General features: G+C 39.7%; 1 protein-coding gene across 3 annotated transcripts; it reads right to left on the reverse strand.

Annotated features, from left to right (window-relative positions):
• Positions 1-5,167: 5,167 nt before the first annotated feature.
• Positions 5,168-17,481, reverse strand: LOC120552403 (NACHT, LRR and PYD domains-containing protein 3-like). 3 transcript variants are annotated; one of them, XM_039790457.1, is made up of 9 exons: positions 17,391-17,481; positions 16,975-17,112; positions 15,448-15,545; positions 11,184-13,032; positions 10,667-10,840; positions 10,336-10,509; positions 9,618-9,785; positions 7,073-7,246; positions 5,168-6,080 (listed from the first exon to the last, which is right to left on the reverse strand). In XM_039790457.1, exons 2-9 carry the CDS (start codon positions 17,109-17,111, stop codon positions 6,062-6,064), a joined length of 2,793 nt encoding a protein of 930 aa, XP_039646391.1. In that variant the 5' UTR covers position 17,112; positions 17,391-17,481; the 3' UTR covers positions 5,168-6,061. The 3 variants fall into 3 exon arrangements, with proteins under 3 accessions (XP_039646391.1, XP_039646392.1, XP_039646393.1); XM_039790458.1 differs by lacking the exons at positions 9,618-9,785; positions 10,336-10,509; XM_039790459.1 differs by lacking the exons at positions 7,073-7,246; positions 9,618-9,785; positions 10,336-10,509.
• Between the last annotated feature and the right edge of the window lie 961 nt (positions 17,482-18,442).

Below are 18,442 nucleotides of genomic sequence, written 5' to 3' on the forward strand. Positions count from 1 at the left end.
GTTTATTGCCATTTCTTTAAACCAATCAATCTTTTTGGGTGATGCTAAGAACCGGAGAAAAGCTGCAATGCCTCTGCAAAATAGCCTCTGGAAGGAACTTGTTTTGGAGGAACATGTGTACGTTTAAAAGTAGTTTTAGTCGTGCAACAGAAAACTCAGATTGGACACAGTCTAGCTAGCTGTCTGGATTTACCCTGCAGAGATCTGAGGAGCAGTTAACCATAGTCCTCATGAATCCACAGGAGTTTAAAACGGCAACACAAAGGAAGCCCAAGGCAACGGACATCCGGCCGAAATGAGCGAAATCCGGCGGATTTTCCGGTGACAACGGAGCAATCCCGGAAGTGGAATGTCAAGGATATAGACTATATATTGATTGATTATATTCTACGTTACCCTCCTGCACTATACTATACTTTCTATAGTTATATTTTTGTACTATACGTTGTTATTCTATACTATAACACTACTGCACCTTATACTATGTCTCATTCCCCTCAATGTTTCATAATGTAACATATTATACTGTTAATGTTTCATTGACCCTTGTATTATATTATATCAAGACTGCTGCTATGTATAGTTTATATTTTGGTTTATGTACCTAGTATTATTATTTTTTTACTTTATATCTGTATTTATGCATGGTTTTGGTTTTACTGCTGCAACAACCTAATTTCCCCACTGTGGAATAATAAAGGTGTAACTTATCTCAACACCCTGCTGCTTTTATTTAGGTGCAGAAGTTGTAGTAATTATACAAATAAAGAAATAGTCTGTTTCTGTACTGATATCTAGGATCTTCTCTCAACACGACAGGCAACAACAGTTTGTTCATTAACTGGTCACTTGAGATTTTTAGCTGTATATCTTCCATTACATGTCTTCTTTCAGACTAGTGGAAAGAAAACAATTTGACTACACTTTGTCCAGTTGTGTCTGTAAATTATTTCTACTTTTAACAAAAGTAAGCATTAGATAATTTCTCATTTGCATATTTAACATTTCTGAAAACTTTTTTTTTTAAGATTATTTTTTCATCACAGGTCGGATTCGAACCCTCAACCTCTGCGTTGAGGCATAAACCTCTCAGTACATGTAAATGGACTGTTTTTATATAGCGCTTTTCTAGTCTTAACGACTACTCAAAGCGCTTTAACATAGTACAGGAACCATTCACACACATTCATACACTGAGGCCGAGGCTGCCATACAAGGTGCCACCTGCTCGTCAGATAAACACTCACACACATTTACACTCCGATGGCGCAGCATCGGGGGCAACTCGGGGTTCAGTGTCTTGCCCAAGGACACTTCGGCATGGGACTGCAGGGCCAGGGATCGAACCACCAACCTTCCGATTGGCAGGCAACCGCTCTACCACTGAGCATGTGCGCCTGCTCTACCACCGAACCAACCCGGCCACATTTCTGAAAACTTGTTAAATAAGAAAATAATTGTCTTAATGTCAGTTATCACCTCGGGATATTAAACATATCATTACACATTACACTAATCACCTATAGGTTCTTGATTTAAGATCCCAGATTTCCCCCTAATTTATTTAATCCATCAGAAAACTTTTATTGTTGCTCCACCCACTGAGATTTACTTCTAACAATATATTTCTACCTCACAGACATGTTTGTTATGTAGGGTTAAATGTTAGGAAACCACCAACAAACTGCTAACATTCCCTACAGTTCATCTTAAATCTGGCTTCATATTTATCCAGTAGAAGTCTGATACTCCCAACAATGACTAATGGGGAACATAAAACCATTATGAAAGTATATTTAACATACAGTATGGATTAAAGCATCGGTTGTCAGGTTGTTCAAAAAAACAAGTAATGGGCCCTTAATGCAGAAAGGAACAATTCAGTGACTTAATGGTAAAGAGATGATGATGATATATAGATACATAGATAGATACATACATAGATAGATAGGTAGACAGATAGATAGATCCACAGGTGAACAGGGATGGGGAGGAAAAAGGTGCAGGTTCCAGGTTCAGAGGCTGGAATACAAAGGCATAACATTAACAATCTGGCAACTGACTGGTAAAAATGGGGCTGTAGTATTTGTAGTGACAGGGTGATTGGGGAATGAGACACAGGTGAGCAGAATTAAGCATCTGGTGGACGGGTGGAGAATGACAATACAGTTTAATAAAAGAAGCAGAAGCCTAGGGATGTGGGAATTAGTCAAAACACTAATACATACTTTGTGTTTACAGATAAATCAAACTGTTGAGTTCATTTATAATAACATTTATTTCCTCTACAGTCCACAGGGTGAAAACAGACTCAGAAACTTTGATAGTAAAATAATGAAAATGTTGGAGTAACACTCACCCTGCCTCAGCCTTCAGTTTCCCCCCTCCTGCTTTGATCTGTCGACTCAAAATTCAGCGTTAACTGACTGAACACTTTCAGTTTCCCTCCCAGGTACATCTAGAAGATTCCCTACTCGATGTACTGTACCTAGATCACCTGTAGTGTTGCTCCTCCCGTCTCCAAACACATGAGTTTATAAGAATATCGCTTTCCTCGTTTGCCATCTTATTGTAGAAATCACGTAAATACATCTATTTAGTTTTTTTTATCTCTCGTGTTCTTTGATTGATTTATGAGACTTAAAATGATTTGGTATGTTGCACCATAAAAAAAAGATATCAAATCCAATATCATACAAAAAGTGTTAATATATTTTTAAAGATCATTTTTTGGGGCATTTTAGCCTTTAATAGAAGGACAGCTGTAGACAGCAAAGGGGGGAGGGAGGGGAAACACGTGCAGCAAATGGCCACAGGTCAGACTGGAACACTGAGCCGCTGCATCGAGGACTGAGCCTCTGCATATGGGCGCCCGCTCTACCAGGTGAGCTACCAGGTGCCCCAAAAAAAGTGTTAATATTTTTGCTTGCGTTTTACAAAAAGAACAAGGACATAGGTCATTTCCAGCAACCTGGGTTTGGAAATACAGCCACGTGTTAGGAAACTGGTTAAACATCTTTTGCAACAAACTGAATATTTTTTTCATCCAGATGTTCAGAAAAGTCTTTGTGGAGTCTGGAAATACCTCCAGAAGAGCTTTAAGTGTTGCTGAAGGACTTTCTGGGGTGTCAAAGATCCTCAGGGGCCAGTTGTTCAAAACATTTAACCTGGATCAAAATGATCCGGATTTGGAAATTCCATTTTTTGCTATTCAGGATCAGGTAATAAGTCTTACTTTTATGCCGGTTTTTCAAAGCAACATTGGACTGGATCGACCTGATCCAGATACAGTTTTCAAGATTACCAAATCCGGATTACCAGTGCTCTAAATGGGACAACATATCACAATGTGGGCTACCAGCTATGCAAAGAACAGGTAGAAGAGCCAACATGGGGTCACTGTAAGGGTTTCTTATTTTGAGACAAAACACAAAAATAACATAAACATCCACTTCCCTTCATAATTTCTTTTATGACCCCTCATCTGAGTTACAACAAATAAAAACAAATATACATTAACAAATACATTGTGGATATTTTTGAAAATGTCTTAAAAAGAAAACAAAAGGCTAAATGTCCAATAGTTAACAAAATAATGAATGTTCAGGGTTCTTCTTCATCTGAGAAGGAGAGACCAGCATTTCCAAGCCCTGCTTTTAGGAGGCGAATCTGAAGAGTCGCTTTGGTTTGCTGCAGTTTGGTCAGCTTGATTTGTTCCTCTGCCTGGACGATCTGTGCTTCTGCTCTTTCACTTTCTCGTTTAGACATGGGGACAAGATCATTTTTATTTTTAATTTACTATACTATACCGAATAGCTTAATTGGTAGCCTATGTCTACTTTATCACTGTTAAAACAGTTACACAAGTCAAGTGCAAAATATAAATAAAAGTATATACACTAAATGATACAAATGTATTATTTGACCAATTTTTAAGTTTTACTACATTTTCTTCCTGGAATCCACCTTGAAATCCTACCCCGTTAGGATCAGGATAATCCTGTTTTTTGGATCAAAGTTATCCAAATCCTACGGACAAGTTTTGAACAACACAAACTGAAAGTTTGATCCAGATTAAAACTAGGATTGAATTCCGTGATCTAATCTGATTTCAGATTCCTTCTTTCCCTTTTGAACAACCCATTTTCAAGATTTGATCCAATCCGATAACCAAAATCCGATCAGTTTACCTTTGAACAACTGGCCCCAGAAGATCGGCTGTTTAGCCCTGTGACTTGAATTTAAAGGTAAGCCATGAGAGGCACAAACTAGGACACTAAAATACACCAGACTCTATTCAGCCTACCTCTGCACTTAATGCAACATTTTTGCGAACGTGCAGCTTTCTCTCCCCGCTGAGGAACACTGTAAATAGTTATGTACTGTGTGGTGTGTTAGAGAATCTGTTAAAGACTCATGGGAGATGTAGTTGTTAAATATTAAGCTGATAAATAACTGCAGTCTCATCTTTACTACAAGTGTCTTCAAGATTTACTGTCAGTGCAGTATAAAATATTAGTTTATCATCTGACAATATGGCCAGAAAAAAACATGTTTAACATTTAAAAAAGGATTATGAAAAATAACAGAGACTTCGTTCAGGTAAATTAATTTAAAATGAACCAACATTAGAGCATTAGAACAAAAAGAGAAAGAAGGAAAATAAACCCAGACTCCAAAGTGACCGTTAACATGGACATTGGCTACGATTATTTTAAAAATGAGTTAACTCAAAATGTACTTACACATAGATGAAATAAATAAACTGCTTGTTTCCTCTTCGACTGAAGAAATAAAAAACATTCACATCACACAAAACCGAGAATTACCAGAGTATCATATCCGACTACAGCATATTCAAAATAAAAGCAATATACGATATAAAGAATAATTTTATCACTGAGAGAAAAAAAATAATGCAACAGAAAGCAAAGCAGAAATATCCATTAAAATAACACATATGAATGGATATATTCAGTTTTTGCCATAAACTAGCAGGGTCACATTAAACTGTATTAAACTAAAAAAACATGATATGATTTGATTTAGGATTCCTTTCCTGTGTGTAATTGAGATATATATATATATATATATATATATATATATATATATATATATATATATATATATATATATATATATATAAAAAAATATATATATAGTCTGCATGTTAATCAGTTTACATTAACATCATATACAAAATAAAACATAAGGTGCTGATTTCCCGACAGAGTCCAGACATAATCTGTCTGTAGTGAGTTGAGAAACTTCAGTGAAGCTTTGATTTAATTCAGGTTTTATCTTCTGTTTGTTTGTTTGTTTGTTACAAGCAAATATTTACGTTATTATCTGAGAAATGGCTGGTGTTAGTATAAGGTAACTTTATGTGTCCAAAATCAACTCCTGTTGTTATTAAGAAATATGTGGGAATTAACTGCAATGCTCCATTGTTCCACAGGGTGGAGCTCCAACAGAAGGCAAAGCTTTTTCACCTGATGGACCCCTAAACTTACACAAATTAGACAACAGGCCCCGATTATATATTATGATACAATTCCGTCCCAGGGTTCCTCATGTTATAGGATTTTTGCTTTTAGATGTTTCATTACAGAAAGTGTATGAAACCCATGACTAAAATGGTCATACATTCTGTAATTGTGTTACTTATGGATGGAATTATAGTGAAGATGTTAATGAAAAAAGGATGCCCCTTTTCGCTGTGGACCCCTTCAACACACTCAAGGACCTCTGGTCTGGGGACCCCACTTTGGGAACCACTGTGTTAATCTACAGTTGTTGTCATGAACAGAATTAATCTGCAGACGCACTTTGGGTTCAGAATATTTGAATGAATAAGGAGAAAATGAAACCCAGGTCCAGGTGGAGGGTGGAAGAGGTGGTTGCAGAGTGTGGAGCAAAAGGAGTGGAGGAGTCCCAGTGTGTCTGCAGAGACTGTGTGGAAGGACAGAGAAGCAGCAGAGCAGTCCAGATCCAGAGGGATACACAGGGATGATGGTGGACTCCACATCGTGTCTCAACACATCCTCATTCCTGATCGCTCTTAGTGAGTCCACTTCCATCTGATGAAAAAAAGAAGACAACAGAAGTGTTAAGAGTTTTTTACAGAGACTCTGTTCATCAGCCGTCAGTCAGTGATGCAACACATCCAGTATAAATACCAGCAGGGACTTAAGTCCTGTTCAGACCACAAGTGGCGCGACTGTGTAGCGTAGCCTGCTTCTTTTCAGCTTTCATGTTAGTGTATTGAAGTGAACACACTGAGCTTAAAGCTCACAGACCAGACCAGATTTCAATGAAGTACTCAGTGGAAAAAAACTGCTGAGAGTCCTGAACAACACATTACTGCAGAAACAGGGAGATGTTCACTGTTCACTTTATGATGGATTTACTGCTGTTGGGTTCAAAGCTGTTAAAAACCATCTAAGGGTTTAGTCTGGTTTAAAAAATTACATGGAAAATATGTAAATATGGAGTCTGTTATAAAAATATTCTGACAAAACAAATGACATAAGGACATATGATGTTAAAGGTCCAACATGTTCATAAGACACAAGACTGAACAGTAAAACATCAGCTGTGATTACTGGACTTCAGCAGAGCTTCTGCACTGTATAAAGACCACATGGTTACTAAATGTAATGCTGGTTCTATGAAATAAGAGCCAGTGATTTGCAGGCTTCAGTCTGACTGATCTCAGAGCTGCGACAAAGATGAACTGATCAGTTGCTTAGTGTTCAAATGAGAGAACAAACACTTTGAGATCAGATTTGATGTTTGGACAATTTGATGATGATGTTGTGATGCTTTAATCCATTTTTTTGAACATGACCAATTGTCTTCACATCATATCAAACACATGATCACAACAAGCTTCTGGCGTATCTGAGTGGCTAACTGTCCTCTCTGTCTGTCTGTCTGTCCAATCCTAAAGCCTCACATCATTCTCCTCTCACAGCTTCACTGAGAAGGTTGGAGGTTTACAGGAAATACTGGATCTTTGCTGTGAAACCAACTATGTTTAGTTAAATACTGACTCCAACCCTCTACTGACCTCAGAGTCTCCAGTCTACAGTGTGGACTCTCCACAAGATCACACAGCAGCTTTACGTCTGAATCCTTCAGCTTGTTGTCTCTCAATTGCAGCTCCCTCAAATGGGAGGGGTTGGACTTCAGAGCGGAGGCCAGAGAATTGCAGCTGATCTTGGTCAAACCGCAGTCCATCAATCTGAAAAAAGAATAAATGTTAAAACAGTTAACAGTTCAAATCCATTTAGAATCCAATCAAATATTAGGTTTATTAGGTTTGGATATTAACGATTCTGATTCCAATTCCGATTCTTCCTTTCGATTCCGGTTCTTATCGATTCTGATTCAGATTTTTGAGGGGTGGAGTTGAAACGGGTCACATGCTTATTTCACAAGTAAGAGGAAAGTTTTATTTTGATTCAAAATTGGGTTGCAGTTTGACGGGACTTTTTCAATGTAAAATAAAGTCACACTAGAGCATCGCTTACTGTGCTCCACGGCTGCAACACAACAAGCGCCTGGCCGTTACGGAAACCAAAACTTACGCATGTTAAATTTGGAACCCATGATCAGATTTGAAACCAAATCCTCCAAACATAATTTTTGAAACAATTCCAAGTAGGAATCGGTCCTCGATGCCCAACCCTAATTATTATGTCCTAATAAATGAGCTTTTCTCTAAATCAAGTAGAGTGCCTTTGTCATTGTGTTATTGCAGATCTTCATAATGTCCCCCACCACCACTTTCATTCACCTATTCATGTCAACACAGATTAATAACATGCTGCTGATCTCAGTCAGGTCTGTGATTAAAGGTCCTATGACATGGTGCTCTTTGGATGCTTTTATATAGACCTTAGTGGTCCCCTAATACTGTATCTGAAGTATCTTTCCCGAAATTCAGCTTTGGTGCAGAACTACAGCCACTAGAGCCAGTCCTACAATGAGCTTTCCTTAGGATGTGCCATTTCTGTGTCTGAAGCTTTTGAGGAGGAGAGTGGGAGGGGCAAGGTGGAGGGTGGAGGGTGGGGGGGTGTGGCCTTGACCAACTGCCACTTTTCTTGTTTGAAAGCCATGATGTCTCTCTCTCTCATGGGTTGGCCAAATTCTCTGGGCGGGCAAAGCAGAGAAAGGGGAGGTAACCTTGCTTGTTATGACCTCATAACAAGCAGATTCCAAAACGGCTCATCTGAGCTTTCATTTTCTCAAAGGCAGAGCAGGAGACCCAGGGCTCGGTTTACACCTATCGCCATTTCTAGCCACTGGGGGACCATAGACAGGCTGGGGGAACTCATATTAATGTTAAAAAACCTCATAAAGTGAAATTTTCATGCCATGGGGCCTTTAAAGGATCAATACTATATTGATCCTTTAAATAGCTGTGTGTTCCGAAGGATCAATATAAGACATTATTGGTTAAAACGCATTTAAATTATTGAAAATTTCTTTATTAGGAGTAACCCCTTGAGATGCAGCATCTCGTTTTCGAGGGGGTCCTTAATAATAAATAAATAAAACAGTACAATCATAAATTGACACAACAAATTGAAAACTGACACAAAAACAGACACAAAAAAACAACAACAAATGCGCATGTGTGACTCCCAACAAAGATGGGATAGAAGTGTGATGCCTCACTCTGTAGCTAAAACAGAGATCTCAACACACAGGGTCAAAAGAGGAGCTGCAGCAATGTGCAGTACAACAAAAATATGGTGTTTTTTTAATGTAAACCTATTCTGGTACAACCTCAAAATACAATTATGAACCTGAAAATGAGCATAATATGGGCACTTTAAAGGCCAATTCAGACCAAAGATTTGCGACGAGACGATAAGAAAACTGCAACAACTGCCAACGTTCAAAACCTGCCTGTTGACACCAATGAGATGAAACAAGACGATGTATCATCTCCATAGCAATGACTCTTTGTACTTCCGTTCTAACTTGTGACTTTTCAGGCTTTTTGTAGCTGAATATCATTTGTAACATCTCAAAATATGAATGTGGATAGTGATAGTGAGATACTTGCTACAGTCGCATTTCTATGCAAAAACGTTTTATTTCTCCGATTCACTGCTCTGTTCGCCGCTCCTTCTCTTCAGTCACTCTCTAGCTCGCTTGACCACATACCGTGCTCGCAGGCACTCGTTGAGCCTCCGTCCAAAACTCTTCCATTTCGACCAGCTCACAGTTTGTAACATAGAAATAAAATGGATTACAGATCACTTTATTTCTATGATTAGTATCTGACTTCGCTATTGGCTGTTGAAACAGGTGACATGTGATACTTTCTAAAACCAGCCACTGGAGACTTGACTGGCTGAGTCACAGGCGCAACCATCAGCTGGCTTGAGTCAAGCTGAGACGGGCCGGTTCAGAGCGCTGCAACTTTTCCTGCAACGTTCTAACACGGTTTCGTCTCATCACAAATCTTTGGTCTGAACTGGGCTGAACAACTAACAGTGGACATCTTTTACAGTTTATTTAACAAACACGTCTTTTGTGATTTAAGACTACATTTAGTAGAAGAAACAGGAAAATATGAATAAAAGAAATGTACAACTCACCTCAGAGTCTCCAGTTTACAGTGTGGATTCTCCAGAAAACCACACAGCAGCTTTACTCCTGAATCCTTCAGGTTGTTGTCTCTCAGCTGCAGCTCTCTCAGATGGGAAGACTTCAGAGCTGAAGCCAGAGAAGTACAGCTGCTTTCTGACAAACTGCAGTCCATCAATCTGAATAAAAAGGTATGTAGATACAAATCCATTTATAATCCAATCAGATGTGTTCAGGTTTTAAAAGCAAAACATTACTATGTCCTAATCAATGAGCTTTTCGCTGAAATGAGTACAGACTTTGCCATTGTGGATCATCATGTCAGCCTTCTATAGACCTCTTCCAAATGTCACCACAACATTCATACACCTATTCATGTCAACACAAATTAATAACATGCTGACCTCAGTCAGGTCTGTGATAAGAGGATCAATAATCTATCTATACGTAAAACAGCTGAGTGTGTTCTGAAGGATTTATTTTACTAAAAAGTATAAACATTAATTTACTTTAACAACTAACAGTCGAAATTATCTACATTTTCTTTAACAAACAGGTCGTTTGTGACTGCTGACTAAATATAGTACAATAAACATGAAAATATGAACATAAGGAAAATGTACAACTTTATGGATACGTTAAGAGTATGTTTTGTTGTGCATAAATTAAATTAAATTGTTAATTAAACCTATCAGGGGTATAATAGTAACAGCGAGTCAGTGAACTGACCTCAGGGTCTCCAGTCTACAATGCTGACTCTCAAAAAAATAACACAGCTTTTTCACTCCTGAATCCTGCAGCTTGTTGTCTCTCAGGTCCAGCTCTTTCAAATGGGAGGGGTTGGACTTCAGAGCTGAGGCCAGAGAAGCACAGCTGATCTCTGACAAACTGCAGCCCCTCAATCTAAATAAAAAAATAAATTATATAACTTTAGAAGAGAAAGTTTCTGCTTGAAAACATCGAGTCACCTTTAACCAAGTCCAGTTGCCCTTGATTTTTAACCTTCCTTTGAAAAGGACACTTTAAATACACTTTATGTGTGTGCAATACATGAACTGACCTCAGAGTCTCCAGTCTACAGTGTTGACTCTTCAATCCAGCACACAGCTGCTTTACTCCTGAATCCTGCAGCTTGTTGTCAGTCAGGTTCAGCTCTCTCAGATGGGAGGGGTTGGACTTCAGAGCTGAGGCAATGACTTCACAATGAATCTCAGAGAGTAGACAGCGAGAAAGTCTGATGACAGATAATGTAAAATTTAAAATATAATGAAATTTACACTTTTATCATAAAAACCGATCAAAAAGTGCATGAACATGAGCAGCTGTAGCCCAGCTGGTCGGTCCTTTATTAAGTTTGAGTGCCAGATTTGTCTTCTCCTCACAGCATTTGATACAACAAAGACATTTGCAGCTTAATATGTACAAATGTTTTCAATAATCATGTTTAAACTATTTAAAAAAAATTGTATAGACTGTACGTTTTATATTGTGCATGTCTGTAAAGTGTGTATGTTCACTCCAACACTGAGGACTTAAGCTTTACATTGATCAAAAATGTTAATCACATCTGTACTTACATAGCTCTTCTGCAGTTCCTCACAGCTGGAATCAGTCTCTGTCGTCCCTCCTCTGATGTGTTGTACTTCTGCAGGTTCAACTCATCCAGAACCTCCTCTGACATCTGCAGCATGTAGGCCAGAGCTGAACAGTCAATCATAGAGAGTTTCTTCTCTGATCTGTTCTCTGACTTCAGGAACTCTTGGATCTCCTGATGGACTGAGCTGTCGTTCATCTCCATCAGACAGTGAAAGATGTTGATGCTTCTGTCAGGAGAGACCTCGTACATCTTCATTTCCTTCAGGTTGTTGATGGCTCTCTGGATGATTTCTGGACTGTTGTCTGTCTGACCCAGCAGGCCTCCTAAGAGTCTCTGGTTGGACTCCAGAGAGAGGCCATGAAGGAAACGGACAAACAGGTCCAGGTGGCCATTTTTAATCTTCAGGGATTTCTCCATGGCTTTCTTTAGGAAGACATCCAGAGATGAGTCAGTGTCACCATCAGTATCATCCTCAGTCAGGTAAGAATCACTATGCAGGTATAAGGAACTCTTCTGGGATTTCCAGCCTTTCCCCAGAAAGTTCTCCAGTACCTCTGTGTTCCTGTTGGTGTAACAGTGGTAGAAGTAGACAGCAGCCAGAAACTCCTGAACACTCAGATGAACAAAGCAGTAGACTGTTTTCTGGAAGATCACACTCTCCCTTTTGAAGATCTCTGTACAAACTCCTGAATACACCGAGGCCTCTGTGACATCCAGACCACAGCGCTCCAGGTCTTCTTGGTAGAACATGATGTTTCCTTTCTCCAGCTGTTCAAACGCCAGCCTTCCCAGCTTCAGAAGAACTTCCCTGTCGGTCTTCTTCAGTTCTCGTGGACTCGTGTCGTGTTCCTCATCATACTTCTGCATCTTCCTCTTTGTCTGAACCAGCAGGAAGTGTGCGTACATGTCAGTCAGGGTATTGGGCAGCTCTCCTCTCTGGTCTGTAGCCAACATGTGGTCCAGAACTGTAGCAGTGATCCAGCAGAAGACTGGGATCAGACACATGATGTGGAGGCTCCTGGATGTCTTAATGTGGGAGATGATTCTGCTGGACAGCTCTTCATCACTGACTCTCTTCCTGAAGTACTCCTCCTTCTGGGCGTCAGTGAAGCCTCGTACTTCTGTTACCCTGTCAACACACGCAGGAGGGATCCGATTGGCTGCCGCAGGTCGGGAAGTTATCCAGACGAGAGCCGAGGGAAGCAGCTTCCCCTCGATGAGGTTTGTCAACAGCGCGTTGACTGATGACTTCTGTATGACATCAGAAACAACCTCATTGTTAATGAAATCCAATGAAAGTCTGCTTTCATCCAGGCCGTCGAAGATGAAGAGAACTTTAGAGTCAGTGAGCTGCTCGGCTGTGACCTTCTGCAACGTTGGATGGAAAACTCTGAGCAGCTCGAGAAGACTGTACTGCTCATCTTTGATCAAGTTCAGCTCCCTGAACGAAAGAGGGATCACCAGACTGATATCTTGGTTTTCCAAACCCTCGGCCCAGTCCAGAGAGAACTTCTGCACTGAAAAGGTTTTTCCAACGCCAGCAACGCCGATCGTCAGGACGACTCTGATGCGTTTCTGTTGGTCACGTAAGGCTTCAAAGATGTCACTGCACTTGATTGGAGTTTCATGGAGGGTCTCCATCTTGGAATCTATCTCAAGCTGCCAAACCTCATGTTGGGTGTTAACCTCTTCACTCCATCCGTCTGTGATGTAGAGCGCAATGTAGATCCTGTTGAGGGATGTTCCACTTCCTGTTTGACCAGGTCCTTCAGAAACGCGTTCACATGTCCTCTTCACACTGATCTTATGTTCATGCTGACTACCATTCACTAGAGAAGAGACAAGGGTGAGAGAGAAAACAAGAAAAAGAAACGTTGACAATCTGGTCACTATTTTTATTACCAATATGAAGATGATCAATATAAGAACGTGTAAAAAGTAAAGGTTATAAAGCAATTATTCTTTCTTGAATTAAAAATTACATTTATTGTTAATAGTGTTTTTTTATTTTTAAAGAGAAACCTCAGAAGTGCTCCTTTGTCTCTCGGCCTCTGACTGTGTGTCGGTTTACATTTTTGATTGACAGCAGAGGAGGCGGAGCCTCAGCAGGTTATGTGAATCAGTAGCAACAGGAAATGTTTGCTTATATCAGCAGTACGTTAAATTTCTGACATGACTAAAGCTACCAGTAAACAGTAAAATAAAGCTCTATCTGAAAGTACAAACAGGAACACAGCAGGGAAAGTAAACTCCAAACAACAGAGACTTAGTTAGAAGCTAGAAAAGTACAGAGAGCTTTCTCTCTGATCACTAGCACTGAAACGTGTTGTAAGTTTACAACAAGTTTACGAAGCAGAGCTACAACAGCTCAGCTCTGGTTTTCCCTGCTGTGCGGCTGCAATGGAAATGGAAATGTATTTATTCACGGCTTGGCACAACACAGCACAGAAAAACTGAGAAACAAAGTGAACAAGCGGAAAGCTGTAGTTTACAGGCTGAGGACAGGCAGTGTTTTGTTAGCAGAGGTAGTGAAATGAGAGGACCCTGTTTAAGTGATGGTTCGGAGTAATTTCACCCTAGGGTCCTTTGCACCATGACCTTGAGCCAAACACCCCCCCAGAAGCTTTTTTCACCTGGGTCGAACATTGGGAGCGTTAGCGTAGCGTAGCGTTATCAGCTGAATAGCTTAGCGCAGGGCTAATGGATCCGAAGTGTCTCTTAACATTACCCCACTAATAATGCCCGAAATGATACCAAACGTCTACAGTAGTACAAATAGGTTATGCACTCATAAAACGATGGATTGTAAAATTTGTAAGTACACCAGAAGTTTATGTAAATAACACTTGCCTGCTGGCTTCTGCTCTCTGCTGCTGCTGCTGCTGCTGTTACTACCGGGCAGTAAGAGTGCTTAGGGACATCTACAAATTACAACACCGAAAAGAGATGCAACAAAAATATTTATTAATTTAATGATTAAATAAGGTAATGTCTCCAAACTTACCTCAATTATTACTTGTCTCCTGCTAGTTATACTACAGCACTTACTTTAAAAAATAAGTTAAATTAAAAAATATTTTTGTTGCATCTCTTTTCGGTGTTGTAATTTGTAGATGTCCCTAAACACTCGTCTTAACAGCAGCAACAACAACAGCAGAGAGCAGAAGCCGCAGGCGAGTTTTAACATAACCTTCTGGTGTACTTACAAACTTTTACAATCCATCGTTTATCAGTGCATAACCTACATATACTAGTGTAGACCTTTGGTATCATTTGGCGTCGATTATTAGTGGGTAATGTTAAGAGACAGTCGGATCCATTAGCTCTCGCTTCAAGCTATTCAGCGACTTACTACGCTAACTCTCCATGTTTGACCCAGGTAAAAAAAGCTTCTGAGGGTGTTGTGTGGAGGTCATGGTGCAAAGGGCCCGGGGGGTAAATATTACTCGAACCATCACTTTAAGCATCTAGACTGACCAATGTTGATACCAGCAGGTACGTTTTTCAGCTGCTTAATGTGCTGCAACTGAGCAGCTAATGAGCACTTTACTGTAGCTTTAAAACAGATGTCAGCAGTGCACTTTTACTCAGTGGTTCGTTTGTTCAATAAGTCGATCTCAGGACAACACACTAACTTAGAGAAGACTTTAGCAGGAAGCTAGATGTGGGCTGTTGTTCAAAGTGACTGTGTGTCTATAGACCTGTAGTCTATATCCACGACGTTCCACTTCCGGGATTGCTCCAGTGCCGCAGGAAATTCTGCCAGATGCATGTCTTTTCGCTCCTCTGTCTTTGTGTTGGCGTTCTAAACTCCGGTGGATTTATGAGGACTATGGTTAACTGCTCCTCAGATCTCTGCAGGGTAAATCCAGACAGCTAGCTAGACTATCTGTCCAATCTCAGTTTTCTGTTGCACGACTAAAACAACTTTTTAACGTACACATGTTCCACCAAAACAAGTTCAAGTTGTCCTCCCATCCCAGAATGCTGTCATATATATATATACATATATATATATATATATATATATATATATATATATATATATACATATATATATATATATATATATACATATATATATATATATATATATATATATATATATATATATATATATATATATATATATATATATACATACATACATACATACATACATATAAAATTATTGTAAACAGTCATGCACAAAATGTCACTGTTTTCAGACACAAAGACATCATCAGACAAATGTACAGACTTACTTTGTACAGTGCAGGTCTGACTGGCTGTCTGTAGTCCAGCTCTGGTTTTGGATCTGGGCTGCTGCTCCTCCTCAGAGACATCACTCATTTTCCTCTTTCTGTGAAACATTTTGTTATAACTAAAATTATTGGTTGATTGTATTTGATTAATATCAAGATTTGACCAAAACTGTCTCAAAGCTCCGATGTTAACAGTGAACAGTAAAAGTGCTGTTAGTTTCATTTCATCAATTCAGTCTGTAATGAAAATGTTCCTTTTATTTCAACTCTCCTGCTTTCATAAACACTAATAACTGCTTTTCCTATCTGACTGTCTTATTAAACATGTAGTGATCTGCCTGTAGTTGAGCTGATCATGTCCTTTACTACAGCTTAGCTTAGAGTTAGGTTTGAACTGAGTTTAGAAGTGGTCTGAATATTGTGGTACACCAACAGTATAAAGCCCCTGACACACTAACCCGACGGCCGACCGTTGGCAGAAAAGGCAGTCTGACTGATCAGTCGGCTCCCCGAGGTCCAAAAAGTGCCTCAGAACACAGCGAAGCGACGCAGGCAGCGCTAATCTGTATTGTCGCCCCAAAAAATGAAAACCGGCAGCTGATTGGACGAACGCGTCACGTGGGTCTGGCTGCTCCCGGATTTTTCAACCCGTCATAATGGTGGCTCGTTCAGAATACAATCTCATATTTTACGAAGATAGCTCATCGAAACGTGTTTCTGAAAACAATTTAAGAGAAATAGGCCGTGCAGCTGCTGAATCTGTCTTCATTTCAGATCGACAAAGGTCAGTTTAAAAGATTTTTGTCAGATTTTGAAAGGCGCTCGCCATTTCTGGGTTGGCACTCCACCAATCAGATTGGTCATGGAGTCCGACGGCCGGCCCTCCGACGCAGCAAGTCAGGTCGGCCAAAATGAACGCCGACGGCTCCTCCGACTGACGACGGTGTGGAACACACCGAACAGACTCGAGTCACCGACCTCGCCAGACTGTCTAGTCCGATTATCGGCTTGGTGTGTCTCTGCCTTAAGACACACAGCATGTCTCAAGTTTAAATCCAGACGGTTTCCTTTTCTGTAAGTCATTCTGTTTTATGTCACTTTCTACTGTCAACTATCAAAGGAAAGCATTCATTCAAATATTCTACAAAAAACAACAGAAGTGGCAGGTCATAACAGCTTATTAGAGGAAAAGTCAAATCAACTAAATATTTGGAGACAAATATAATTAAAACAATCGTCTGAAGGACATTCTTTCAGATTGCAAATCTTTACAGCAACGTTTGGACAACATTTTAATACTTTGGTTGTATTTATGTACATTCTGAAATGGAGGTTCTCAAGTGTTCTGCTGCAGAAACCCAATCAGAAGTTTGTGGCTATAAAACCCAGAAAAGATCCCTCTTAGTTTGAAACATTATCTGCACTAATAGTTCTGCATCACAAGTATAAATCTTTTAGCAGAGCATTTCTTCATCCTCAATGCGTCATCTTCATCAGGTCAGCTGACAGTAAAAACAAGTCTCTTACTTTGTGTCTGAGGGTCCAGGTTCATTACTGAAGAGTAGAGGAGGTTCTTTGGACTTCAAAGACAGACAGCCGGATACTGGAGACTCTGCTCCATCCTCCTCTTCCTCTGAATCACTCATCTCCTGATCTGAAGTCATTCTGAGAGGTAAAACAGGAACACTGGCTGTGATTTCACAACATTGGAAACATGTTGCCACAAGAGTCACATGTACTGTAAGAATGAGAGAAAGTGTGTGACAGTATACAGTATAATAAAACCATACAGCACTCCATCAGCTAGTCAGTTGTCTTTAAATCTGTTAGATGAATCAAACTGTTAAGTTCATTCTAACGTTCCTTTTCCCTACAGTCCACAGGGAGGAAACTGGTTCAGAGACTTCGACAGTAAAATAATGACATGTTGTATTAACACTCACCCTGCCTCGGCCTGTAGTTTCCCTCCTCCTGCTCCGTGGTCCACTCAAAATGAATTCTTAACTGACTGAACAACTTTCAGTTTCAGGGTCTCCTTGGGAGTGTTGCTCCTCCCCTCTCCAGTTACAGGAAATCAGGCTGAGTTTATCTGGTGTGTGTGTGTGTGTCTATTTAGTATAGTCTGTTGTATGATAAAAAATTATTTTATGCCCGTTTCCTGAGTTGTAACGTTTCTTCATAATCCAAACAGATGGTAGCCAAAAATTACACAATAAACAATACAGAATTTAAAGGTGGTCTAAGCGATGTCACGCGTTTTTTAAGCGACAACATTTTTTGTCACATACAGCAAACATCTCCTCACTAACCGACAAGAAGGATTTGGGGGTGGGGGTTTGGGGGTTTGGAGGGGGGGTGGTTAGTGCGCGGAAGCACGGAAGGGAGGGGGAGGGGACGGGATGAGGAGGAGGGAGGGGCGAGCTAGCCTCCATTTTGTTTGACAACAAGAAATGACGTCACCCAATATCGCTTAGAGCACCTTTAAGTGAATCAACATAACAAAAAAAAAAAAAAAAAAAAAGTTTCTCCCCAAAGAATCAGGCAAAAGCTCCACTTTAAATCTTGTGTTTACTATTAATTTTAAAAATAAAAAATTACTATTTTACTTGTTATGATTTGATACTATAAATAAAATTGAATTGTTTACCTGAGATGTGCTCATAAGTTTCTTTCTAAGTCATTCAGCATGGAAAAGCATTAAAAACTGACTAATCAACTAAAGAAATCTTAGTCGACTAAGACGAAAACGGCAGCTAATCATTAGCAAGGCCGGATTTACCACCGGGTCGATTGGGCCGACCTCTAGGGGGCCTCCAAGACCCCACTAACTGTGGCCTCATCCTTTTTTTCTTCTTTTCTTTTTTTTTTATTTAAAATTAAATTAAAATAAAATTAATTCATAAGTGTGTTTTTGTGTGTTAACCTTGTGTTGTCTTCCCGTCAACCTTGGAAAAAAAAAAGAGAAATCACAGTTTGTTTTAAATTGTTACATTTT

Source organism: Perca fluviatilis, chromosome 22, assembly GCF_010015445.1.
Source record: "Perca fluviatilis chromosome 22, GENO_Pfluv_1.0, whole genome shotgun sequence".
In the NCBI taxonomy this organism is placed as follows: Eukaryota; Metazoa; Chordata; class Actinopteri; order Perciformes; family Percidae; genus Perca; species Perca fluviatilis.

What these genes read in the sequence shown, in the direction of transcription:
- LOC120552403 (XM_039790457.1), bottom strand. Translation starts at nt 17,111, where the DNA reads ATGACTTCAGATCAGGAGATGAGTGATTCAGAGGAAGAGGAGGATGGA. An exon ending in CCTGGACCCTCAGACACAAA is followed by an intron (nt 15,546 to 16,974) that starts GTAAGAGACTTG and finishes AATGTTTCACAG; the next exon opens with AAAGAGGAAAATGAGTGATG. An exon ending in TGTAGACTGGAGACTCTGAG is followed by an intron (nt 10,510 to 10,666) that starts GTCAGTTCATGT and finishes TTTTTTATTTAG; the next exon opens with ATTGAGGGGCTGCAGTTTGT.